The 27,525-nt window shown below is 49.8% G+C and overlaps 1 protein-coding gene across 1 annotated transcript; it reads left to right on the top strand.

The window, feature by feature from the left end:
* Positions 1–109: 109 nt before the first annotated feature.
* On the top strand, positions 110–22,853 carry ALOXE3 (arachidonate lipoxygenase 3). The gene is made up of 15 exons (XM_064271754.1): positions 110–756; positions 1,350–1,554; positions 2,800–2,881; positions 3,417–3,554; positions 3,864–3,989; positions 6,955–7,058; positions 7,788–7,960; positions 8,750–8,893; positions 8,979–9,182; positions 9,293–9,379; positions 10,004–10,173; positions 10,791–10,912; positions 16,261–16,361; positions 16,978–17,148; positions 21,100–22,853. Exons 1-15 carry the CDS (start codon positions 610–612, stop codon positions 21,277–21,279), a joined length of 2,154 nt encoding a protein of 717 aa, XP_064127824.1. The 5' UTR covers positions 110–609; the 3' UTR covers positions 21,280–22,853.
* The last annotated feature ends 4,672 nt before the right edge of the window (positions 22,854–27,525 follow it).

Below are 27,525 nucleotides of genomic sequence, written 5' to 3'. Positions count from 1 at the left end.
GGGGATGCACGTGCGGCTCACCTGTGTGTGGTTGTAGTCAGCTGTGATTTATGGCCGAGCGCACTCACCTGTATAGTGAGTCACATGGGTGATTCACATGTAGGAATGCCATGTGCACGATTCTGGCTGGGAGCGAGTAGGAAAGGCTTGGTGGGAAGGTGGGGAGTGGGCAGGCAGGGGCCCCAGGGCATCAGTCGGCCGTGGCCAGGCGGAGGCAGTGTCCCAGGCGTCATCTGCCTCCATCTCGGCTTCTGGTCTCTCCCTTCCCAGTGGGACCCGGGCTTCTGATACCCATCTGGGTGGGCCCTTCCTGCCAGCCGGAGGGACCGGCCGTGCCAGAAGCGCGCAAACAAGTATCAGGACACAAGACTGTGGGTGGGGATAAGGAGCCGAGCTGCCAGCAGGGAGCTAGGGCAGAGGCCGGGAGCCTCGGGGAGAGAGAGCTCCCAAGAGGATCTCAGAGCGAGCTGGGCCTTTCCTCAGTCCCACCCACCTCCCAGCCCTCCGCCCAGCCGCCCAGCAGCCTGGCTCTGCCCGGACCACCCTCACCTCCCCTAGGTCGGCTGCTGCGGTCGGAGCTGCTGGGTGACTTCCTCCCTCCCTCCCATCATGGCCGTGTACCGCGTGTGTGTGACCACAGGACCCTACCTGATGGCTGGCACACTGGACAACATCTCTGTCACACTGGTGGGCACATGTGGAGAGAGCCCCAAGCAGCTGCTGGATCGTATGGGCAGGGACTTTGCCCCTGGAACCGTGAGTACTGAGGAGGGATGGGGGACGACCCCTGAGGGGCAGTGGGGCAGGGAACTAGGAAGGAGGAGAAGGCTCAGTCCCCTCTGGATTCACCAAATCCTGCAAAACTCAGGACCTCCTCAGCACCTGGATTCTGGTCCCTGCCTTTCCTAGGGATGATAAAACTCCCCTGCCAGGGCTGTGAAGGGGATGGAGCACTGGGCAAGGAGTTAGGAGACCTCGCTGGCTTCCCAGCTCCTCTCACAATTGGTGGCCGGCTTTGGGCAAGTCCGTTCCCCTCTCCGGGCCTGGGTTTCCTCTTCTCTGGAAGGGATCATGCCTGCCTCTGCCAGCCCCCAGGATTATTTGTTGGTGGCCTACACAAGAGTGTCCGGTGGCCAAGGAGCCAGTGAAATTCAGTGCCCACTCTGCATCTGCCTGGATGAAGGGATGCCCTTTTCTAATTCATACAAAGGCGCTGTATGGGCTATTGGCAGCCCAGGCTTTTTTGCTGGAATAGGTGTGGGCGCACCTTGCAGGGCGCACCTTGCAAGGCGCAAGGATGGCCCAGCAGTTCCCTGCCTCTTAGGAGCTTGCTTCCTTGGTCCCTTCAGGTGCGGAAGTACAAGGTGTGCTGCTCAGCAGACCTGGGTGAGCTCCTGCTGCTGCGTCTACACAAGGAGCGCTATGCTTTCTTCTCGAAAGACTCCTGGTACTGCAGCCGCATCTGTGTCACTGCCCCTGATGGCACGGTTTCCCACTTCCCCTGCTACCAGTGGATTGAGGGCTACTGCACCACAGAGCTTCGACCAGGAACAGGTGGGCCAGAGGCAGGGGTGGGGCGAGCTGTGTTCTGGGAAGGCATCTGCTGGAATTAGGGATGGAGTTTCCCAGAGTCCAGGGTGTAGGGAATAGTGTAGGGCTGCGGTAGCTGGAACTCTGGGCTCCCAAGTAGATGCATTCTGGAAAAAAAAAAAAAAGAACCTCTAAATTCTTGAAATGCAGGGGATTTCTGGGCAGTATTACTCCTTTGAAAACAGACACACAAAGACACAGACTCCCACACTCCCGTAGGAACACTCTCATAGACTGATACACAAGCACAAAAGCATACTCACACAGAAACACATGACACACACACACACACAAAGCAGCTAGCTTTCCACTCTCTTCCTTTGTATTTCCCCAGAGTTAATTCCCCTGGAGCCCAGAGGAGAGGCCCTGAATGCCTAGTGAATTTAGCTGGAGAGGCCCTGTCCCCCACTATTAGCTTTTCCAATGTGGGTGAAGTCCCCGCCAGGTGCTGCCAGGGTCCCTTGTTGAATTTGGGGGCCTTTTAAGGATGTGGAAACCCTGGTGGCATAGAGGTTAAGTGCTACAGCTGTTAACCAAGAGGTTGGCAGTTCAAATCCGCCAGGCGTTCCTTGGAAACTCTATGGGGCAGTTCTACCCTGTCCTATAGGGTTACTATGAGTCGGAATCGACTTGACGGCAGTGGGTTTTTAAGGATGCTGCTCTTAGGCTGTGAGGGCCGCTTCAGTCTCCAGGTCCTCATATTTCCTGAAGTCTTTGATCCTGAGCACAAGACTAGAGCTGATCTGAATGTTGAAATGAGTCTTCGGGATGAGTGATGGATGTTCTGGGTCACCGTAAGGCAAGTCAGCATTAACCTTCAGTCTATAGTGAGTTCTTCACAGACATCACTGGGAAGCCCCATCTGTCATCGCATCACATCCATTCATCCCTTCACAAAATATATTAGTTCATCAGTCATTTATCAAGTACATATTACCTGCTGGGTACCAGGCACCATGCTAGATGCTGGCAACACAAAAGTGAATACAAAGTAACTTCTGCCTTCACTGGGCTTGTAGTCTGGAAAGAAGGCAAACAAGTAAAAAATTAGGAAGAATGCTATAATTTTGGAATGAGGTTGTCCAGGATGCGCAAAAAAAACAATGAGGCATCCATGTTGCCTGTTGGATTGGATTCAAGGGTCAGGGGGCTCAGGAAGGTGTTATTTGAAAAGAGACTTATACGATGAGTAATTTTGATTCCCCACAGCAAAAACTATTTGTCAGGACACCCTTCCCCTCCTTTTGGATCACAGGAAACGTGAACTCCAGGCCCGACAGGAATGCTACCGGTGAGGACGGCCTTTCTTTATTCTGACCTCAGCACTAATTAAATTGTTACTAACTTTAACTCTGACTTCAGTTCCAATCTTGGGAACCCAACTTCAGTCAGCACCCTATCTAAACCCAGCCTCAACCTCATACTGATCCTGAGTGCAGACCCAGAACACCAGTACCCACAGGTGTCCCAATATCCTCAGTGAATCCATACTCAACCCTAAACTGGCCTTGGTGTAACCTAGACCCCAATATCAGAAGTGACCCTAGTATTAACCATGACCCAGACCAATCTCAGCCCATTCTCAGCCTCACCTCCAAACTGGCCCTGATCTTCATCTCAACACAAACTCAACTCATTATGATCATCCGCAAATACTACCCTGATCTGAAGCCTTAGTGCCTTTATGGAGAAAATTCCAAGTCCTTGTCACCTTCCCAGAAAGTGGGTGGTTTCTTGAAGTTTTAACTTGAGGTCATGTTTTTAAAAGCTAAGGCTCCTGTTTATCCTAAGCTTGACCTGCCACCTCTGACCTCTTTCCCTGGAAGCTGGAAAATCTATTCCCCTGGCTTCCCACGCATGGTGGATGTCAGCAGCTTTGAGGAAATGGAGTCAGACAAGAAATATGCCTTGACCAAGATGACACCTTGTGCCAAGATGACACCTTACACAGACCAGGGTGAGAGGTGAGGCCAAAGCTTGGACAGAGGTGGTAGGGAGGGAAGTGGAGGGCTTGTTGGGAAGATAGAGGCTGGGGGAGCCTGGAAGGAGGAGTATGTGCATATAATAAGGACAGTTTAGTTCAAGAGCCAGGAATGGAATGGGCCAGGATGGCCCACAGAGAGGGGAAGATGAGAAAGTCTTGAGGGGAGGGGAGGAGCCAGGAGTGAGGGGAGACCTGGGGACTCTGGCAACAGGACAGATGGAGGGAATTAAGTGGAGTGGGCTGCAGGCCCCTCTGACTGGTTTCAGTCTTTCTGTTCACTTGCCCCCAGCAGCGGGAATCGGTACCTGCCTGGCTTCCCCATGAAAGTTGACATCCCATCTCTGCTGCACATGGAGCCCAACATCCGCTACTCGACCACCAAGACGGCCTCACTGCTCTTCAATGCCATCCCTGCGTGAGGCCACCACCCTCCCTCCACTCCTGCACACTGTCGCTTCTGCTCCTGCCCCTTGGCTGCACATTTCACATCTCTGTCCCTTGGCCTCCCCTCTCTTTTCTCAGGCTCCATCATTCTCTATCTCCCCATCACCTCCTCTTTACTGCTTACTTGCCCTTCTCTTCCCATCCCTCAAATTGATCAAATCAGTGCTTATGAGTTAAGCACTTGCTCAGTGCAGAGTGTGGTCCCACGCACGCTTGGTGGACTGCTGAGTAGGACAGACAGGCAGCTTGCCCAGCCCTTAGGCTTCAAGGATGTAAGTCAGACCACCTGAAGTTCAAATTCCAGAAACAATACTTTCTAGCTGTGTGACCTTGATTTTCACTTAGCCTCTAAACAGCTTCCTCATCTGTGAAATGACAATAATCTTGATAACTACCTCATAGGTTTGCAGGAGAAGTAAATGAGATCATGCCCAGCACAAAATAATCTCTCCATAGATGTTGATTCGTAGTAGTGTTAGAGTTTCGTCTTCACCTGTAAGGATTCACAGTATCCTAAGGTGACAGGGCATGCAGCTAATTAGTAATCGAGGAGGTATTAGCAACTCAAGTCAACAACCCAGGCTCTAAACATTTAAGTGGCTAGAGGGAGGAGTATGGTTAACACCCTTGCTGCCTAGAGGGGAGCTGGGTCAGCTGGGGCTAGGAGGGGCTCCTGGGGAGAGAGGTGGAATTAGGGCAGGCTTTCCCCCGCAAAAAAAAAGAAAAAAATTTTCTTTTGGGGATGGGGAGAGAATAGATAAGGGGAGAGTGGGTGGGCCCTGGGCAAACCCAGGTTGGGGACAGTAGGCTCAGCTGACCATGAGGAGGCCCAGAGGAGGCCAGGACAAGGAGTTGAAGCCTCATCTCCTAGGCTTCTGTGTCTACAATGAATCTTTTGGAGAAAGACTAGTGGGGAGGGATACAGGAGTGTGGGGAACTAGGGAGTACCTGGAGTGGATTGGAGTGTGCGGATACCCAAAGGTGGCAGGTGACTCAGGATTCAGGACAAGAACCCACTGAGAAGCCCTGACGGGGCTGAGGAACCAAAGGACCATCTCAGAAGGTAGAGTCATCCGAGCTGGTGACTGGATGGATATGTAGCTCCAGGCAGAGGGGGGCCCAGGAGATCACCTGGCCAGTCAGCATGGAACTCAGAGAATGGTCACCGCAGACAGATCAGTTGGCAGAGGAAGCTGGTATCTGGCAGAGGTTGAGGCATTTATGGAGAGGACGCAAGTAACCGAGTCTGAGCATGGGGTGATTGCAGGGTGTTTCAAAGCACATTCGTTTCAGGCCCTGGAAGGGGAAGACCTTTTTTTCCTCCTCTGTCCTTCTCCTCAGCCTCTGCTTTCATGATTGAGCTCCCTCCCAGTTTTTCCCATTTCTTGGGTCTCGACTGGGCAGGCACACAGCAAATGTCTGCAGAATGGTGACAAAGTGGCATCCTGAGCAGAGGTGAAGTTGGCACCGTTGTTCCTGGGCTTGTCGGATTTTTAATCCCCCCCCCCTTGCCACCCTTCCCCAGGTGCCCACATTCCTTCTGGCACATCAGCATCTTTATACAGCCTACCTCACAGGCCAATGGGGCCTGCCACATAACCTGCCTGTTCTCTGCTCTGTTCCCTTTCGTCTGGTTTGCCTGACATTTAGTGAGTGATTACTAAGAGCTGGGTTTGCTGGGACATACAGAGGCGTGTCCTCGCCATAAGGAGCTCATGGTATAAGGGGGATGATACAAGTACACTGGGTTTCCAGTGGAATGCAGAGAATGATGAGTGTTTCGTGAAAGATACACACAAGATGTGTGCTTAGGGGAAATTAATAAAGACTTCCTGAAAGAATTTGCATCAAAAATGAGCCGAGAATAGATTTTTGTTATTGTTACTTGTCATTGATTTGGCCCAACTCATGGCAACCTTATGTATAACAGAACGAAAAGTTGCCCAGTCCTATGGCATCTTCATGACTGTTGGTGTGTTCAAGACCATTAGTGTGGCCACTGTGTATTCTGAGTGCTTTCTGACCTAGGGGCTCATCTTCTAGCACTATATCAGACAACACTCTGTTGTGATCCGTAGGGTTTTCATCGGCTGATTTTCAGAAGTAGATCACCAGGCCTTTCGTCCTAGTCTGTCTTAGTCTAGAAGCTCTGCTGAAATGTGTCCACCGTGCGTGAGCCTGCTGGTATTTGAAATACTGGTGGCATAGCTTCCAGCATCACAGCAATGCATAGCCAGCCACCACAGTGTGACAACTGAAAGTTTTTTTTTTTTAAAGGTGGAAATGGAGATGACGTTCTAGGGGAGGCACAGCTTGAACAAAGCCCAGAAAATGGGGAAAGCAGACATAATTTCAAGCATTTTTTCCCTGATTATAAAATAACAATGCTTATTGTACAAAATTCAGCAGTACAGATACCAAAGAGAAACGTGTACATCCTTGGGTCGCCAGCCCCGCTGTCACCACCCCCGTGTACAAAGCACACGTCTGGTTATGTTTTGAGAACAGGTCATAGTTGGGCTTGTATAGGACACAGAGTGGGAAAAAAAAGCTGGAAAGACTGATGGAAACCAGCTGGTGGGAGCTTCATGGCCAGCCAGGCTCAGCAGTTGGTAGGCAGAGTGGAGCTAGTGAAGGTCTGTAAGATACAGTCTTGGGGAAAGCTAACCAAAAACCAGAATGATACATCTGCACCAAGTGGCTATGCACACACTGGAGGTTTTACCCCTTCCAGGATTCACTGCATTTGAACTTGGGTTCACCGAGACTACAAAACCTGAAGTGGGCACTAGACTTTTCTCTCATGTGGATTGCTAGGCACCTCTATCTGGATATTAACCCTGTCAGGGCCCTATAGATCCCCAGGCTTGGGGCACAGTGGCTCTGGTACATCCCAGCCCCTGGACTCCCACCCTCACCTTTTCCTCCCCACTCAGGTCCTTGGGCATGAAGCTTCGAGGGCTGCTGGATCGCAAGCGTTCCTGGAAGAAGCTGGATGACATCCGGAATATCTTCTGGTGCCACAAGACCTTCACTTCAGGTGTGCAGAGCCAGACAGAAGAGGTCTCTCATCTTAGCGCATGCTCACAACCCTCATCCCCATCTTGGAAAAGGACCCTCTGCCAGCCCTCCCAGGGAGACTGCTGGATTTGAGTGGAGGAGCTCCTGGTTTCACTGGTGGGAAATCTCTCAGCTTCCCCCCGGGAACCCAAGAACCTCCCTTTTCTTCTGGGAAGGAACAAGAATAGGAAAGTGAGGACAGAGACACTCTGCTTGGCTTGAGAGGGTCAGAGGTCATTTAGGGAATCCTGACCCTCCTCAGGAAACCCTGATGGTGAAGTGCTGTAGCTGCTAACCAAAAGGTTGGCAGTTTGAATCCACCAGGTGCTGCTTGGAAACTCTATGGGGCAGTTCTACTCTGTCCTTATAGGGATCCTATGAGGTGGAATCGACTTGATGCCAATGGGTTTAGGTTTTTGGGATCCTGATCAGGGGCACTGGTCTCTCTTCCTCTCACCCCACCACCAAGAATTCTGGGCGTTGGGGTCAGACAGGCCTAGGTTCAAACCCCTGCTTTGCCACTTAACTACCAGGCAAGTGTCTTCATCTCTCTGACCCTCAGTTTCCAGTGTAAAATTGAAGATAGAATTTCACCTACCTCATGGGATTGCTGGGAGGGAAACCTAAATTATGATGAGCAAAGGGCTGGGCAGGAGCAGATTCTAGGGAAGCAGTTTCCAGATGAACTGGCACCTCCCTTGCTCCCCAGAGTATGTCACAGAGCACTGGTGTGAGGACCACTTCTTTGGGTACCAGTACCTGAATGGCGTCAATCCTGTCATGCTTCATTGCCTCTCCAGCTTGCCCAGCAAGCTGCCTGTCACCAATGACATGATGGCCCCCTTGCTGGGACCAGACACCTGTCTGCAGACAGAGCTAGAGGTGGGTGAGGACCTCAGGAGTGGGCCTGACAGGAGGGAGGTGGGCAAGTTGCCATTATGGACAAAGGATGTCTATGGAGGGGAGGGGTGGGCTGGGCTGGGCTGGGTCCAGCCTGCAGGCCTCGTCCTCTGGACAGTCCCAGCCCTGCACTTTCTAAGCAGAACAGGTGTAGATGAGGGCTAGCTGGGGCTCAGGATGGCGTGAGGCCTGCAGTGGGGCCTGGTGAAGTGGCATGCGTGAACAGGGCAGCTGCAGGGAGCTTGGAGGAGGGTGCCTTGCCCCTGTTCTTGGACCTCCACAATCCTGGGTGCTGAGGCCCTAGGAAGGCTGCTTAGGACATGCTAGGAGCAGTGTCACCAGGTACAGTAGGAATAATCAGTAGGACTGGGAGCTTTGAGGGAGTTGAGGAGTGACGGCCTGGTCTCTGGGACACTCAAGCCTTCAGGCATCCCCCATAAGGCTGGAGATGTGGTTGGTTAATTCTCCTTGGGTGTGGATTTTGCTGTTTTGGGATTCAAATTTCAGACAGGGGTTCCATCTGAGTTAGGGAGTGGGAAGGGCCAGGTATGGGGTAGGGGGAGGATGCTAACTTGTCTAAGCCGGGAGGCCAGGTGAAAGGTTTCACAACGAGGGACTCCATGGACCTCATTCCAGACATTCTGGGAAGGGCGGGGTATCCATCATTAGCCATTACTGAGGCCTGAGCTGGGATGGGGAGTGGGCCGAGAACGGAGAAGGAAGGGGAGCATGAGTGGGGAGGCACTTTGAGCCTCTGTGCACCCTTTGCAGAGAAGGAACATCTTTCTTGCCGACTACTGGATCCTGGCTGATGCTCCGGTCCACTGCCTAAACGGCCGCCAGCAGTACGTGGCCGCTCCGCTCTGCCTGTTGTGGCTCAACCCCCAGGGGTCGCTGATGCCCTTGGCCATCCAGGTGAGCTCGGGGGCGGGGCTTGGGGCGGGGACTCGGGCATACTGGCAGCCTTGAGCCCCACGCCCTTATTATTCTTGCGACACAGCTCAGCCAGACCCCCGGGCCGGAGAGCCCCATCTTCCTGCCCACTGACTGCGATTGGGACTGGCTGCTGGCCAAGACGTGGGTGCGCAACGCTGAGTTCCTAGTGCATGAGAACAACACACACTTTTTGTGCACGCATTTGCTGTGCGAGGCCTTTGCCATGGCCACGCTGCGTCAGCTGCCCCTCTGCCATCCCATCTACAAGGTCCGTGCGGGCCCCAGGGCGGGGCCAGAAGGGGCTGGCCCACAGGAGAGCTGGGTCACGGTGGTCTTTTCCCCAGACCTTCAGCTTATGTGACCTCGCCCCGTTCGCAGCTGCTGCTCCCCCACACTCGCTACACGCTGCAAGTGAACACCATCGCACGGGCCACGCTGCTCAACCCCGAGGGCCTGGTGGACAAGGTCGGCCTCCTCACCCCAAGGCCTCGCCCCGAGGCCCCGCCCCCGGGATGCTTTGCCCCACCTACAAGTTTTGCCCTGCCTCCATCTGCCAGTCCGGTCCCTCAGACCCCGCTATTTCCATTCCTACAGGCCCCACCTCCAGGTTTCTTGCTCCACCTACAAGCCCTGCTCCGCCTCCACAATCCCTGCCCCTCCCTTCCCTGCTCCGCCCCAAAGCCCCGCCCCTCTCACCACTCTCCTGCTTGCTCCGCCCATAAACTCTGTCCTTGCTGGCTGGCCTCACCCACGGATCCCACCCCTCAGGCCCTGGTTCCACAGGCTTCTTGAGGTGATCAGGGCAGCCCCAGCCTGACCACAGCTCCCAGCTGACCCCAGCTGACTCAGTTCCTTCTTTCAGTTATCACATACCCAAGGATAGAGAGAGGCGACAGAGGTCCGGGACAAACCAGGCTAGCTGGGCCACATGCTGGGCAACATGCCTCAGGCCCCTATGCGGGGTGGGGGCATTTGATCCTTGGTAGTGGACTGCAGCCGATTTCTCCCGGGTCTCTAGCCCCATCTCTTCCCCTGGCACTGGGGGTGGGAGTGAGCCAGCTCTGGAGCCGAGCTGTGCTGTGTCCTCAGGTCACGTCCATTGGGAGGCAAGGCCTCCTCTACCTCATGAGCACCGGCCTGGCCCACTTCACCTACACCAATTTCTGCCTCCCGGACAGCCTGCGGGCCCGCGGTGTCCTGGCCATCCCCAACTACCACTACCGAGACGACGGCCTCAAAATCTGGGGCGCCATCGAGAGGTATGGGCCTGGGACCCTGCAGCCCCTCTGGCCCCACCAGGGCCTCCTGGTCTGGGGGCAGTGTGGACCCGTGTGCTCAGTCAGGAGGGGTGCGTGAGGCTGGGGGTCCAGGTGTTTTCAGGCCCTAGCAAGGGGCATCCTGGAGGGTAAGAGTTGGAGTTGGGTTCCCCTGTGAAGCTGTGGGCCGGAGGGGTGGGGTGTGTGTAGATACAGTGGAGAAGGGGGAGGACGGGCACCCAGAGTCAGATACCAGGACTGGTGCAACAGCCTGATGTGGCCTGGGGCCTCCTGGCAGGCAGGTCTTCCATTCTCCTGGGGGCTGAATGGGGAAGAGACATGAGCCAAACTCCTGTCAGGGCATTCGCCACCCCGGCCCCCTGCACCCCCTTGCCGGAAGTAGGTCCATAGCCCCCAAGACTCAGGGTGAGGATGGGGCTTAAATTAAGGTAGCCTGGGCAATCAGATCATAGCTGGGCCTCGGGGTCTCCACTGAACTCCCACAGACTCAGTGGACTTTAGCCGTCTGTTTCTCTCAGCCTGAGCTGACGCTGAACCTAGGTACCCTGGTCAGGCCTGAGCCCAGGGTGGCCATAGTGGCTCTGTTCTCTCTCCTGCAGCTTTGTCTTGGAAATCATCGGCTACTATTATCCTAGTGACATGTCTGTGCAGCAGGACTCGGAGCTGCAGGCCTGGGTTGGCGAGATTTTTGCTCAGGCATTCTTGGGCCGGGAAAACTCAGGTATTCCCCTCCATCCCCCAACCCCAGGCTTGTGCTGACCCAGTATTTATCACCTTTTATTTACTGATGGCACTGGGTGGGTATTTACTACTGGGGGCCCTGGTGGTACAGTGGTTAAATGTTTGGCTACTGACCAAAAGATCAGCAGTTCAAACCCACCAGGTGCTCCTTGGAAACCCTATGAGGCAGTTCTACTCTGTCCTAAAGAGTTATTTACTGACCAGCCCTTTGAAGTACATACTGTTATTATTCTCACTTAACAGATGAGGGAACAGGCACAGAGAATGTTGCATAGATAGTAAGTGGCAGAAACAGGATTCCAAACCATCTTTGACTGCCTCCAAAGTCCTTGCTTCACTGAGCTCCCTGGTCCCTCCTCGACCTTTACGCTTGCTGAGCTCCATGGATGCTCCCGCTCATGCAGTAGAAGCCATCTCTGGCCTCAAAGCTCTTAAGTATACAAAGGATTGTGGAACTTTCTCTCATACCCTCTTCCTGCCATGTCCCGCCAGGCGGCCCCTCCAGTCACCAGCCTCTCTCCACTTCCTTTGGCTGCAAATCTCTTCAGAGGTCCTGCGGCGGCCTGGTTCTTCTCTATTTACTCCTATCACCTGAGCATACATACTGCCCCCCTCTCTTCTGACACTGCCTGAGAGGCCTGTACAACCAACAAACCCTCTACAACCAACAAACCCATCATGGTTGAGTCGATTCCGACTCATAGCAAGTCTATAGGACCGAGTAGAACTGCCCTGTAGGGTTTCTAAGGCTGTAAATCACAGAATCAGATTGCCACATCTTTCTCCCTTGGCGCTGCTGGTGGGTTTGAACCACTGACCTTTTGGTTCACAAACCAGCGCTTTACCCACTGTACCACCAAGGCTCCTGTGAGAGGCCTCTAAGACCTGCCAATACCAGTGGCCCCCTCTTAGGTCTCCTTTCTTTAACCTCAGTGCCAAGCAGATGCCCCCAGTCACCCTCCTCTCTTTAAGGTCTCCCCTTAGCTCCAGGAACAATGTGCCTTTCCGGACCTTTGGCTTCTTCCTGGGTCCTCTGCCATCTCCCTATCCCAGCAGTGGGTGTGTCTCTCTAGCCTTCCCTAAGGGAGTGAGCCTTTCTGCTGTTTCTCCTCTGTAACTCATTTCCAGATGTAGAAAGGCCCCAACCCCCGAGTCCCTGCTTCCTGAAGGACTTTTTGGCTGTCTCATTGTCACCCTGAAGACAGCACATGAGCACTACAAGTCATTTCTCTACAGAATGACTTCTGCCCTGCCTTGGGTTATATGCAGACACCCTATTGCTACTCTTCGTAGCCTGTTTCTCTACTTCCACTGCATTATGCAGTCTGTATGCCAGGCACTCAAAAACACAAAAGAGGCTTGTGTATCTGGGTGCTGGGGAACAAAAGGAAAATCTCAGCTGTCATCCTTCAGTTCTCCCTGCCCTGGCCTGAGGTAGAAGATGTTCATGGCTGGCACTTTTCTCAGTGGGGATGTGGCTCTCAGCTCCCTTAGGTCTTCTGATGGCCACCCAGAGGTGTCCCTGTCTGGGGGAGCCCCGGGGAGGAGGGGTGGGTCTCAGGTCACATCTAAATAGCACAAACCCGACCTCAGCTGTTGCAGCCCTATCTGTAATGCACTCTCAGTCTTTTTTCTTTTTCTTTAAGAAATAAAAGTTTTCAAACATAAAGAGAACTAAAGAGTATAATGTTACGGCCACCCGATCCGCCACCCAGATTCAACAGTTGCCAACAGTTTGCCATATTCGATTAATCTGTGGCTTTTTGTTTTTTTACTGAAGCCTTTTAAAGTATATTACAGTCACCAATGATGTTTCACCCTTGACTAATATACATTTTAAAAAATGATGTTTTTCTACACAACCCAGTACTATTATTACACTTAACAAAGTTGACAGTCTCCATTGTCGCCTTCACATCTAGTTCATATTCAGGTTTCCTGCTTACACTAGTTTTCCCAGTCCATCCTGATGACTGAGGAGCCAACCGAGGACCATGCTAAAGTCTCCTTTAATATAGAACAGTCCCCCTCCCGCCTTGCACTTACCCCGCCTTTTTAAATCACATGACATTGGCTTCTTGAAGCTACAGGACCAGCTGTTCTGCAGAATGTCTCACCTTCCAAATTTATCTACTTGCTTCCTCGTGAAGTCGTTCATCTTCTTCCTCTATCCCTTGTGTTTCTGGTAAACTGGAAGTCATACGTCAAGTTTAAATATTTTTGGCAAGAATATTTCTCAGGTGATTCTGTATTACATCACTTGGGGAGAAACATAATCTCAGGTTGTCTCACTATTAGTGATGCCAAGAAGGATTTCTGGGTTAAAGTGGCGACGGCCAGACAGCTTTTGGATCTTTGAAAGGGGGACCCCCTCTGCATGCTTTGCAAACCTGTCGTTAAGTAGTTAATCACAAGCAGTCCTGATGTGAGTGCGCCTCTCCCCGGGGCAGTTATTTTAGATTTGGGGGGACGGTCTGTTTCCTACTTAAGGAGTCCTGGTGGCACAATGGTTAAGCCCTTAAACTCACCAGCTGCTCCAGGGGAGAAGGATATGTCTGTCTGCTTCTGTGGAGATTACAGCCTTGGAAACCCTGTGGGGCACTTGGGTCGCTATAAGTTGGAATTGACTCGATGGCAATGGGTATGGGTTTCCTACCTAAAACCCAGAATAGGATCTAATTGCTGTTGGCTCGACTGTCCTATCTTACTTTATTAAACTTGGCTCTCACTTAATAAACCAGAACATTCTTCTGATTGACAAACAGCTTTTCTCACCAATACAAGCTTATTCTAGATTTACAATATGTTTTAAGGCAAAACACGCTCATTAATTAACCTCAGTCAGCATGATTTTCTTCCCTATTTCAAGGGGAAAAATAAACAATATGAGGTACAGAGAAATTCCTAGTCCCCAAGCTTAGGCCGTCAATCGCAAACAGAACATTGGCAAATTCTCACACACTCCTGGGCAGACACCTGGCTCTTCCTGCCACCCTCTCTGCCTGTTCTGTTACGTCAGCATCTTGCCAGTCATCCTGACTCTGAACCTTGGAGCCACCTTTGACTCATGTTCCCTTCTCTGCCTTCTGTCCCTAAAGCCAGCTGGGTGGCTAGTCCCTATTGTCCCCATCGTGTCCCACTGTCAACACCCTGATCCCAGTCCTCCTCAATCTATTCCTGCTTTATGGCAGCTGCTTCTCAACTGGTCCCACCTCTCCCAGCCTCTTGCCGGCCAAGCCAGTAGGGCCACCGCCCCAGGAATCCCCTGAAATAGAGCCCAGAAACCACAGGACCCACTTTGCTCAGCCTCACCTCCGATTAAGTGCCCTTCCCCTCCCCTCATCTGTTTATTCCCCATTTTCCCCACTCTGGCTTCTTACTCTTTCATGCATTCACTCCACCCAAGCCATTGTTACTGTGTTCTTCTATCTAGTAAGTGTTGTTCTAGGTGCTGAGCTTCAGCAGTGAATAAGACCGACAAAAATCCTGGCCCTCATGGAGCTTAACATTCTTGAGGAGAGAGACAGATAATAAACAAACAAATACATCAGGAAGTTGTGAGTGCTCAGAAGAAGAATGGAACAGCATCAGGGAGTATAGCATGTTGATATACAGGGATCATTTCAGATAAAATGGTTAGGGAGGCCTCTCTGAGAGGTGAGGTTTGAGTAGAAACCCGAAGGAAGTGAGGGAGCTAGTCATGTGGATGACTGAGGTAAGAGTACACAGGCAAAGGGATAGTAAGTGCAAAGGACCTGAGGTAGGAGTATGTTCAGTGTGTTTGAGGAATATTAAAAAGGCCTGAGGGGCTGGAGTGACAAGGAGAAAAGTGGGGAAGGAAAGTAAGTCAGAGAAAGAGCCAGATCATGTAGAGCCATGGAAAAGGTGAGAGATATGGGAAGTGCTTAGAGAGTTTTGGGTAAAGGGGTGATTTATGCTGTTAAAGGATCGCTCTGCCTTGAGCAGAACAGGCTATAGGAGAGGCAAAGATGGAAGCAGGTAGGGATCAATCATCTAGGAGAGAGATGATGGCGACTGGGGAGGGGGAGGTGGTGAGAATTGGATTCTAGAAGTATTTACTGATATGTGTGGTATAAGATGAAGAGAGGAGTGACTGCTCCAATTTCAGCCTGAGCAACTGGGTAAGGAGTACTGAAATGAAGACCCCTGTGGGAAGGACAGGTTTGGGAAGCGTGTGTATTGGGGAGGTAGAGAATCAAGCATTTGGTTTTGTAAGTGTTAAGTCTGAGAGGCCTGGTCAACCTTAGGTAGAGATGTCAGGTGAGCAGCTGCAGATCTGAGTCTAGAGTTCAGGGGCCAGATGTGAATTTGGGAGTCATCAGCAAGTGAGAAGTGGTTCAAGCCATGGACCTGGATGAGACCAGTGAGGTACAGAGAGAAAGAGAGCTAAGCCTTGGGGCTCTTATCTTGCCAAAAAATGAACCCAGCTTATTGCCATCGTGTCAGTTTCAACTCATAGTGACCCTACTGGACAGAATAGAACTGCCCCATAGGGTTTCCAAGGCTGTAAATCTTTATGGGAAGTAGGCTGCCACATCTTTCTCCCACAGAGCAGCCGGTGGGTTCAAACCACCAACCTTATGGTTAACAGCTGAGCACTTAACCATTACACCACCAGGGCTTCTTCTCCTCCAGACCCTGAAAATGCCTTCCTTTGCCATTTTTTCTCCATTTAAAGCTCACCCACCCTTCAACTCAGGCAGGTCCCCTGTCTTCCTCCAGAAAGTTCTCCCTAACCACTTTGCCACGTTGCCTGTTTCTGCCCTCCTGCTCCCTCTTCAAAAAGCCAACATCTGGACTTTTGTGCTGCCTTCTGCTTCCATCACTGGGAGCTTATGAACACCTCACTGTGTGGTCATCTGTCTCTCCTGCTAAGCCAGAAGCAGATGATCCACTATTGGGTGCTTGGGCAAATCTTGGTGAATTAGGTTGAATTAAATAATTAAGTGCCAGTTTTTTTTTTTTTTTTTTTTTTATGGCTGCAGACAGAAGTCCCTGTGATGTCAGGGAGAGGCAGGCTTGGCTGTTGTCTTGAACCAGTTCCTCCGTCATAAGCCCTGCTAGCCCAGCATTCTCTGGTCCCATCCCAACACCCAGCTCTTATCCTGACCCCTTTCAGAGGCCACAAACCTTGGTGATGACAATTCCTAACCTCAGACCAACCCTAATACTGATCTAAAGACAGTGGTGGTCAAATGTTTAGCTCTTACATCCTCACCTAGTACCTAGGATGGCCCCTGGCCTGACCTGGTCCTAGGACTCCTGTACCCTTCATCCACAGCCTCTTCCCTCTCTTCTCACACCCAGGCTTCCCTAGCCGGCTGTGCACCTCAGGAGAGCTAGTGAAGTTCCTCACTGCAATCATCTTCAACTGCTCTGCCCAGCACGCTGCTGTCAACAGCGGACAGGTAAGACTGCAGAGGACAGGCCTGGGAGAGGATATTAAGCACACAAGGTTAGGCTCAGGGATGGACTTGAGGCCAGAGTTTGGGCTTAAAGCATGGGTGGGTTGGGGTGGGATTATGATCAGGGCTGGTGTTGCAGTGGCAACTGGGTAGAGTGAGGGGCTCTGTTGGATGATGACTAGGATGAAGTCCAAGTTGTAATGACGACTCAAGTTGGTATTATGCTAAGAGCAGAATTTATGGGTTCCTGTTAGGGTTTTTTTTTTTTTTTTTTAGTTAGGGTTGGGAGCTGGTTAGGTGGAGTATCAGGTTGCTCTGTGTGGCATGCCAGCCCAAGGCTATTTTCTAGGGTTACCTTCTCTTTGGAGCTTCCTTTTCCCCTGGTGACTCACTCCACCCAGTCTTGAAACATTGGGTGGGGAGTGGCAAGGGAAGAGCTGGACTCCTGACCCATTTCTGGGACTTTATATGCTGCACCCTTCCTCTTTTCCCTTTCCATGATCCCCTTATCCTCCAACTGTAAGACTCGGGATGGTGTAGGCAGGAGGCAGGGATGGCGAAGAGGGAGCTGGTCCCTCCCCTCTGGCTGGCTCATTCAATTGGGGTGGGGCCTCCACAGCATGACTTTGGGGCCTGGATGCCCAATGCTCCATCATCCATGAGGAAACCTCCACCCCAGACCAAGGGGACCACCACCCTGAAGAGTTACCTAGACACCCTCCCAGAAGTGAACACCACCTGTAACAACCTTCTTCTTTTCTGGTTGGTCAGCCAAGAGCCCAAGGACCAGGTATGTAGGGGTGGGTTGGGGGTGGGGCTTTGCAGGACCGGGGCAGCACAGGTTGTGGTGGCTGTTCCAGAGGGGCTTGGGGACTGACTGCTTGGATTTATGCCCACTGCTGAGCTGCCTTGGGTTCTCCAGTTTTTCCAGGAGATGATAATTGATCCCAACAGACATACATTAAAGCAAATACCAGTTTAGTGGTTGGGGCAAAATTTCCCTACAACTCACCAATCCACTCATCCATCCACCCACCCATCCATCCATCCATCCATCCATCCATCCATCCATCCATCCATCCATCCATCCAATCATTCATCCAATCATTCATCCATATAACCATTCACACAACCATTCTCCATCCAGTGATTTTCCATTCATCTAAACATTCAACAATCATTTGTTGGATATCTTCCATGTGCCCATGGCACTGAACACTAGGCATATAAAGTTGAGTGAGACCAACTTCCTGCCTTTAAGAAGCTTATGGTCTAGTTAGGGAGGCACAGAGGTAAATGAAAAAGGGCACCACAGTGTTGTAGTAATTATTTATGTATTAATTCCTCTATTCAACGCATACTTACTGAGCACCTTCAGTGTGCCATACACTATGGTGGCAGTTATGAACCCTGCCCTCATGAGCTTACAGTCTAGTGACAGAGGTAAGGACAGGCCTTCTGGAACCTAACTGAATCTTAGGGAATCAGAGAAGCCTTCATGGAGGAAGTGACATCTAAGCTACAACCTGCAGGGCAAGTAGGAGTTAGGCAGAAAAAGGAGGGGCAGGGTTAGTTTCTAAGCAGAGGGAAGGACACAGACCAAGGAGTGAAGGCTAGAGTCCATTGTGTATTTGTAGGGCCACCAGTGGTTCAGTGTGGTGAACTCACGGTATAGAAGGGAAGGTTGGGCTTTGTCAGGCACAGTGTTTGTTCAGAAGGCAATGGAGAACCACTAAAGAGTTTTAATCCTGGGGTGACATGGTTAAATTTGTGTTATAGCAAAGGCACTCAGGCTGTGCGGATGGATGGGACAGGCAATTTTAGAGGCAGGAAGGACAGTGAGGAGGCTATTATGTAGTTTAGGAGGGGGTAATACCCTTTGAATCACCAATTACCATCAATTCCATTTACACATTGCATTCTCAGTCATGCCTCTGCCCTGCCGGTCTTGCTCTGACATTATGTGAGCATCCTTGTTTCTCATGCTTGACTCCATCCAGTGCTAGAAAGAGTGAAGATGTTTTAGCTTCCTAACAAGTCTTAACTTACAATTTTATATCCTGGGAATGCCAGGAACTAGTTCCTTTCTTATCCCAGCCATCATCTCCCAAGGTTTTGGAGACATTCATTTCTGTCTTGGAGAGGGGTGGGTGTATAAGAGGGTTGGATGGAGGGTTCCCTCCTGATAAGCCAGTGGAAAGTTTAACCTGGAAGTTTGCAACGAGAATAATAATGGCCACGACCACAGTTGACTTTTGTCTGTTCTAACTCATGGTAACCCCATATGTGTCAAAGTAGAACTATGGTTCATAAGGTTTTCAGTGGCTGATTTTTTGGAAGTAGATCACCAGGTTTTTCTTCCAAGGTGCCTCTGGGTGGACTCGAATCTCCAAATTTTGATTAGTAGCTGAGCGCATTAACCATTTGCACATCCAGGGACCCCATGGTAATAGCAGCTACCACTTCTTGCAACTCTATTATGTGTCAGTCATTAAGTCAAATATCTTAGTTACATTATTTTAAAATACAGGACAAGTGAGTAACTGCGTTTAAAGTGCTTAGCACAGAGCATGGCACATAACTGTTCAATAAATGGCAATTCCATTACACAGGGGAGAAATCTGAGGTTCAAAGAGACTAAGTAATTTGCCCAGGGTCACATAGCTAGTAAGTAGGCTTTGAAGGCATTCTATCATATTTCTGTCTTCTGCTTATTTTGACTGCTACACTCTAGTTTTAGATATTGTATGTCATTTGATAAGGAAAACTGGTCCTTAGAAAAGACAAATAGAGAAACTGAAGGCAATCCAAATTAAGAAAAAAGAGAGAACATAAAATACACAACACTAGGAAGAGGAAAAAGTATATAGCCACAAATACAGAGAGCTTTAAGCAAACAAATTTTAAAATCTAGATGAAATTAATGATTTTCTAGGAAAACATAAACAATCAAAACTTAACTTTAGAAGAGATTAAAACCATACATAAATCTACAAGGTTGTGACAGACTGATCCTTTCCCTGCAGAGGGAGATTCTATCAAACCTTTAAGTGACAGGTAATTCCTAAGCCACTTGAACTGCTCCAAGGCAATTAAAGCCAGAAGCTTCCCAAATAATTTTACTGGATTACAGAACCCTGAGAGCAACACCCGACGAAGGGAGTACAAGAAGGAAGCTGGGTCTAGTACACAGAATCCCAGCCCCAACCCCAGCACTTACCACCTATGTGATGTTGGAATATAATTTAGCCTCTGTATACCTCTGTATACATGGGAATGATCAGAGTGCCTGTCTTACAAAGCTGTCATAGTGCTTACAACATGCTAGCTGTTATTCAGAAAATAAAATTATAAGCTCATTTCGCTTAGCTGCAACAATCTTAAAAATATGTCAGCCAATGAAAGCCAATAGTGAATAGTAGAACAATAATAATATACCAGGACCGAGTCAAGTTTATTTTAGGAATGAAAGGTCGGTTCAACCTTACGAAATCTAACAATATAATTCATTACATCAATAAGGGAACGTACCATATAATCATTTCAATATATGCTGAAAAAGCATTTGATAAATGTGAACAGATATTGCTAATAAAAACTCAGCGTAAAAGAAAACTCCCTTAAGGAGTTTTTGATAAAAAGTATATTTTGGAAAACAAAACACTGTACTTGTGGTGAAACAATAGAGGTCTCCCAATTAAAATCAGGGACAAGAAAATAACGTCCACCATTACTCCAATTTGTTTAACAATGGAGATCTTTGCCAGTGCAACAAGATAGGAAAAATAATTTTTCAAACATCAACATCATTGGCAACAGTTATATTGTATGATGATTATATTGGAAGGGGAAATATGTGCTGTCTAGAAGGCTGGTAGCATAGTGATAAATGCTATGGCTGCTAACAAAGAGGTTGGCAGTTCAAATCCACCAGGCACTTGGAAGCTCTATGGGGTAGTTCTCCTCTGTCCTATAGGGTCACTGTGAGTCGGAATTGACTCGATGGCAATGGGTTTTTAGAAGGCTGGGGCCTGTGCATTGGGATGGTGAACTGGTTGTGTGGTGTGGACTTGTGTGACCACGGAGAGAGAGCCAGCCCTGTGTTTCCACAGGATGGTGTTGAATGGAGTCGATGAATTCGTTGCAACATTTCTTGATTGTGATGGTGGTGATTATGTTGGCAAAAAGTTCATTACGGCTGTTGATTGTGAAGATGACTCAAGCTTCCGGTTGTCTTTAGAGGTTGAATTTTGTGAAGTTGCGAGATAATAGGTGTGTTCGTGTGTGTATTTTCTGGAGTGTTCATGTTGATTTCAGCTGTGCTATGAATGCCCTCGTGTTCTTTTGGTTCACAGTGCAGTGGATCACGCACTAGAAGGGATCTTTGAAGATTTCCTAGTTCAACCCATCCATTTCCAGAAATGAAGTCTCAAAGGGTTAGAGTAACACACAGAGAGTTACCAGCAGGGGGAGCACTAAAACTTAGGTTGGCTAGCTCCCAAGTCCCATGCTGTCTCCTACAGGCTACGGTCTTTGGGTGCTGGTGGGCTGTTCTGTGTCAGGCTGCGTGGAGTGGTGGTCTGAGATTGTGACTTGAAGAGTTTGTAATTATAATTGCTGTAGCTGGGTTGTGCTTTTAGAAGCCACCTTGACTGTATGAGTTGGCAAATGTGGGCCTTCATTTTTTTTCATCACATCCTGAATATCATCCTAAACTCTCCCCTGTTTTCCTTCCTCCCAGAGGCCCCTGGGCACCTACCCAGATGAGCACTTCACAGAGGAAGCCCCGCGGCAGAGCATCGCTGCTTTCCAGAGCCGCCTGGCCCAGATCTCGAGGGACATCCGGGAGCGGAACCAGAGCTTGGCACTGCCCTACGCCTACCTGGACCCTCCCCTCATAGAGAACAGTGTCTCCATCTAACCCTTCTCCTGCCATCCTGGAAGAAAGGTCTAAGCATGAGCAGGGTCAGCTTTTCAGAATCCTCAGGGCGCTTCTGTCCTCCCTGTTATCATCAGACTGAATCTTCTCCTCTGCTTATGGGGACCTGGTCCTGCCAAGATGGCTCTAGCATCACCTGAATTGGGCCCTGAGCTGTGAGGGGTCAGCACGACAATATCCAGGGTGAGAAGCTGCGGGCTAAAGTCAAACGCACAACAGGCTTCTCCAAAAGGAAGGAACCCCCACCCCTTGCACTACTTTGAGAAGCCTCCTGTTCCACTCTCCTGTAGGGATCTACATCCTCCCATTGGGCTCCCCATCTTGGGCCCCTGAGCTCTCATTGCTAGCCCTCCTGCACCCTAAGGCTCCCTTCTCCTACCTTGTCTCTTTTTTCCTCCTTTTCACCAAGCCTGGGATCAAGCAATCCAGCTTCGTTCTCTGGAATAGCCTGGAGAGGGGACAAGGAAGGGATCTATGCTCTGCATCTGACATATGGTCCCCTTTGACCCCAGCATTTTTAAGGAAAAGGGAGGAATTGGAGTCCAGCTCACCTGGACCCCTAGCTGTGGTTTTTGAGGACCAGACTCCTTGGCTTGGGAGTGTGTGGGGGAGCCTTGCCCTAGCTCTTATCCTATCCCCACTCTCATTCCAATTTTTTTTTGTCCTTGAGCCCAGTGAGGTCAATAAAAACCAACATGCTTGGCTCCCATTTCATTTTTATGTTTGGATATGTGTGTGTGTGTGTGTGTTTGTCGGTATGTGGCGCTAGGGGGTTGAGGAAGTAGGGAGCCACAATGAGTCCACAGATCATCTGTTCTGGAGACAGGAAGCTTCTCAGCCCAACCCATCACACGGCCAAGCCCTGTATTCCTACCTTCAATTCCCAGGGTGTGTCATCAGGGGGTTGAAAAGATATCTTGACTCCACGACTGATAGGAAAAAAGTAGGCACTGCTGAGCTTCACAGTCCAGCTTCTAGGTACGGTAGTTGTTAGCATTCACATTGAAATCTCCTTTCTTTCTGCACAATAAAAGACAACCTCTGGCCCTCCTGTAGCTGGGTAGGGCCACGAGAGTACTTTTAGCTATTAAGTTATAAGCAGAAGTAATGCGGGTCATCACCAGGCTGGAGCATTTAATCCCTGATGTGATATGAGACACTTCTAAGTTCTCTCTTCTGCTATTGTGGAAGCACTGTGGAGACTTCATCAGCTTGTGTCTCCCAGTGACTATGGGCAGAGTTCCCTGCTGACCTGAGCTGGACTTGGAGCTGAACAAGAAATAAACTTTCATTGGGTTAAGCATTGAAATGATGGGACTGTTTGTTACTGCAGCATAAGCTAGCCTATTCTGACTAATAAAGATGGTAATCTGGTGAGTCTGATTTTCACCCATCCAGCCAAACCACCCTTAAAAATAGAGACTTGTGCAGCCCTCAGGTCAGGTCATCCACGGCAACCTTTGTGGTTGCCTGCTTCCCTAGACCTCCACTAGATTCAGCCCACCTTACCACCTCTGCCTCCTGAGTCAAGTTCTGTAGCTGACCAAACACCACCACCAGCCTCTCTCTGCTCAGAGTCAGTATCTTTGGACAGTGACAAGGTAGCTGTTCCTTCATCCCTATGGTGCTGGCGGCAGATGGCTTTAGGGTCAGAAAAGCTGGAATTCCACCCAGAGCCTCATGCAGGCCAGGGCTTTGTGAGGCTGCAGAGTGTCACAGCCCATTTCTACACCATTGGCAGTGGTCATCCCTCCAGGCAGTGGGGGTTCACTAGCCTTGGCTGCCAGGATCTAAGAAAACAAAACTTGCACCTTCCTGAAAGCTCCAGGTCTAACTGCATCTCCTCCCTGGTGGAAGTGCCATCCCAGAGCCCCTGCTGTGTAGAAGTCCCACAGCCCCAGGAAAAAGCACTGCCCATCCCTTTCCTTCCAACCCAAGAATCTTCTCCTTGTTCAACCAAATCGCTTCTCCCATTGCTACAGTGTGTGTGTATGCAGTCCTCAGCAATGGCAAAGGCTACATTTTCACTTCCTGCTCCTGTGATGCCATTGTGCACAAGAGGTGTGTTTGGGGATATCTCATCTGTAAATCCAACCTAAGAATTTAGCCAAAATCATCAGATTTTGTTCTTCTTGAAACAAAATCAAAGGACTAAGAAATACCCATTGTTGGAAATGCCCAGGAGACTCAAACATACCAATGATCACGAAGATGGTACAGGATCAGACAAGGTTTCGTTATTTTATACACAAGGTCACCATGTGTCAGAGCCAACTTGATGGCAATGAACAACAACTAACAACAAGTCCAAATGTTATCTGGGGCATGTGGTGAGCCTTGAACTTTGTGTTGCTAAGGATGTCTGCCTATTAGGTTTTTTTGTATAAAATATCTGGGTGGATGAAATGGAATAATAAACATTAGGTTAGATTTACTCTGGAAAAGCTATGGTTTAGGAAAGCAGAGTGAATTCATGTGTTTGTCTTCTCTTTTTTTTAATTTTTATTTTGCTTTAAGCGAAAGTTTACAAATCAAGTCAGTCTCTCATACAAAAATTTATATACCCCTTGCTATATACTTCTAGTTGCTCTCCCCCTAATGAGACAGCACACTCCTCTCCACTCTATTTTCATGTCCATTCAGCCAGCTTCTGACCCCCTCTGCCCTCTCATCTCCCCTCCAGACAGGAGTTACCCACATAGTCTCATGTGTCTACTTGATCCAAGAAACTCACTCTTCACCAGTATCATTTTCTATCCCATAGTCCAGTCCAATCCCTGTCTGAAGAGCTGGCTTTGGGAATGGTTCCAGTCTTGGGCTAACAGAAGGTCTGGGGACCATGACGTCTGGGGTTCTTCTGTAAGGGAGAGGGGGAGAGCTTGCACTCAGGAAGAGGAAAAGGCAGGGGTGGTGACATTCCTCAATAAGACAATCCCTACAAAGGAAGAGACAGGGGATGGTGACATTCCTCAATAATATGGTCCCTACACAGTTAAACTTTAAGCCAAGGAAATGATCTTTATAGGGGTCTTTGACTTGATAAAGTTCTTAACTTGATAAGATCTCTAATTTGGTAATTAAACCTTAAGCCAAGGAAATAGTCTTCATAGGGGGGTCTTGTCCTGGCTTTTAAAAGTTAATAGAGACAGATAAAGAGAAAAAAGTGTATAAAACCCAAAGAAAACAACTATGGGGTACTCAGATTCTTTCTCTACCTGAGTAGCCCACTTGATGCCTCCTAGTCAAGTGTACTTTTACTAATAAACCTCTGCTCGCTTGGCACTGTTTGTCTCAGTGTTTGAATCCTTTCCTACACCGAAGACAAGAACTGAGGCCATTCTCTGGTAACACTTCCAGTCTCAGTCAGACCATTAAGTCTGGTCTTTTTACGAGAATTTGAGGTCTGCATCCCACTGCCCTCTAACTCCCTCAGGGGTTCTCTATTGTGTTCCCTGTCAGGGCGGTCATTGGTTGTAGCCGGGCACCATCTAGTTCTTCTGGTCTCAGGCTGATGTAGTCTCTGGTTTATGCGGCCCTTTCTGTCTCTTGGGCTCATAATTACCTTCTGTCCTTGGTGTTCTTCTTCTTCCTTTGCTCCAGGTGGGTTGAGCCCAATTGATGCATCTTAGATGGTCCCTTGCTTGCATTTAAGACCCCAGACACCACTCTCCAAAGTGGGATGCACAATATTTTCTTAATAGATTTTATTACGCCAGTTGACTTAGATGTCCCCTGAAACCATAGTCCCTAAACCCCCGATCCTGCTACGCCGGCCTTCGAAGCATTCAGTTTATTCAGGAAACTTCTTTGCTATTGGTTTAGTCCAGTTGTGCTGACCTCTGCTGTATTGTGTGTTGTCTTATCCTTTACCTAAAATAGTTCTTATCTACTATCTAATTAGTGAAAACCCCTCCCCCCCCCTCCCCACTCTGGTAATCATCAAAGAATATTTTCTTCTGTTTAAACTATTTTTCGAGTTCTTATAATCGTGGTCTCATATAATACGTCTCCTCTCCTTCTTAAGAACAGATAAAGAGGACATGAGGAATAAAAGAGGTATAATTCTGCAACAGTGCAGAGAACTGAAGAGGGACCATCCCTGGAAGAAAAGAGCTCCAGCCCATTTGGGAGACAACGCTACCGCGACTGACAAGAAATACCCAGAGGCGCCCCCTTGTGGCCGGCAGAGGCTGGACGCTTGGGCCCCTTAAATCCAGGCCTCGATTTAGAACCCAGCGGGTTTTTGGGTAGCAGAGCCACGAAGTGCTGGAGCCTTGACTGGTAGTTCGCGGAGCCCGCACCCGCGAGAGGACGAACACCACTTGGCCAGCACCAAAGTTAGCATTTGAAGGCATGCCCGTCTTAAAAATGCCCCCGAGCCGGAAAGGGAGGGATGAGGGCGGAACTCTGGAATCTGGTTTCCCAGAAAGCCAGTTTGGAGGGAGCTTTACTGGGGAATACTCACCCGCCCACATGTTGAGCTACTGTCCTGGCTCTGGGCACGTCTTCCCGTAGGACATGGGAAGGGGCTCACGCAGGGACGGATTAACCCGTGAGTACCCTATGCACTGGTGCAGGGGCTTAATTGTGTTTACCTACTAATCTGTAGTGCACAATTTCACCTGGTTTTCACCACAAGAGCCCTGGGCTCATGTTCAGCTGTTGGACTGGGGGGTTCCCCTACTTGCACTCCGGACCCCTCTATGCTTTCCGTCCACCTGGTGCAGTGGGCGGCGGGCCACCCTCTTTCTCAGCTCAGCCGCCAGGCTCTGTGGGACCCCGAGAAGTCTCTAAGCCTCTGTGGCCTGAATCTGTCATATATGTGGGTGGGGTGAAAAGATCTGGAAAGCCCCCACTAGCGTTGACACTGTAGGTAGAATCTGTTAGCTTTATGGTTCCTGTCTCCGTAGACACGTCCTAGGTGCCAGGAAGAGCTGACTTCCGCAGGCACTATCCCAGCCACCACCAGTTTATAGGTGGTGAGGGAGACAGATGACAAACAGAAGCAAATTAAACCTTCCAGACAACGATAAGTGCAGTGGGAGACAAAGCCATGCAGCGTTAGCATGAGTGGAGGTGCAGGGTGGGGAGGGGGCATTAAAACACAGTCAGGGGGTAAAGAGGTGACACATGAATTGAGACCTGGATGACCAAAATGAAGCAGTTTGGGGAAAGATGTTTGTTACTGATTGAATTGTATCCCCCAAAAATATGTGTTGGAATCCTAACCCCTACAATTGGGGATGTAATCCCATTTGGGAGTGGGATTTTCTTTGTTACGTCAAAGAGGCCATATCAGTGTAGGGTGTGTTTGAAACTAATCACTTTTGAGATACAAAAGAGTAGATTAGCCACAGAAGCCAGGAAACACATATGGAAAAGGATTGATGCCATGTGGAGATCTCTAAGGAACTAAAGAAGACAAGCTGAAAGAGACAAGGATTTTCCCCAATAGCAGAGAAAGAGAAAGACTTCGGTTAGAGCCAGCACCCTGAATTCAGACTTCTAGCCTCTTGAACTGTGAGAAAAGAAGTTTCTGTTCATTAAAGCCACCCACTTGTGGTATTTCTGTTATATAACAGCACTGAGAGACTAAGACAGTGTTAGACACCAAGGACACAGCAAGTGCAAGAGCCCCGAAGACCATGTGTTCAAGGAACAGAGAGGAGGCCACAGTGGCTGGAATGAAGTAACCAAGGGGTGGACAGAAGACCAGTCATGCATGTCCTTGTGGAGTGACCTGATCTGTTTTTTTCTCTGTGTCCTAGAGGTGGGATGGGGCCCCAGGGTTTCTCCCTGCCATGCAGGGCATGGGGTGGGGGCAAGGCAGTGGAGATGCCCCAGCAGTGAGGACTTGGGCTTCCTGTGTGGGCGGCCATCGTGAGCCAACCCGGCTGGACCTGCATCCTTCCCAGGGGCCTCTCCTGCTCTGGTCCCACCCCTGGTCCAGGAGAACCAGTTCTTCAGCCCAACTGAGCTCTTCTCAAGAGTCATGCATCCATGTTTTGGTCATAACTGGGGAGTGCCCCAGCTACATCCTCATGCCTAATGCCATCCACATTCCCACCCCAGCCCCAGCCCCAAACACTAGAATCCCCACCATCCCATCTCCACCTCTGTGTCCCTCAGGAGCCAGTTTCCCACTCATACCCAGAGCCACTCCTCCTGCTCTTGGGGGAGAGGGGGCTAGGATGGAAGAGGCCTACTGATAGTAGGTTATGACATGAA

This window comes from Loxodonta africana, chromosome 18 (assembly GCF_030014295.1).
Source record: "Loxodonta africana isolate mLoxAfr1 chromosome 18, mLoxAfr1.hap2, whole genome shotgun sequence".
NCBI classification, from domain to species: domain Eukaryota; kingdom Metazoa; phylum Chordata; class Mammalia; order Proboscidea; family Elephantidae; genus Loxodonta; species Loxodonta africana.
This window is presented reverse-complemented; position numbering and strand designations above follow the sequence as displayed.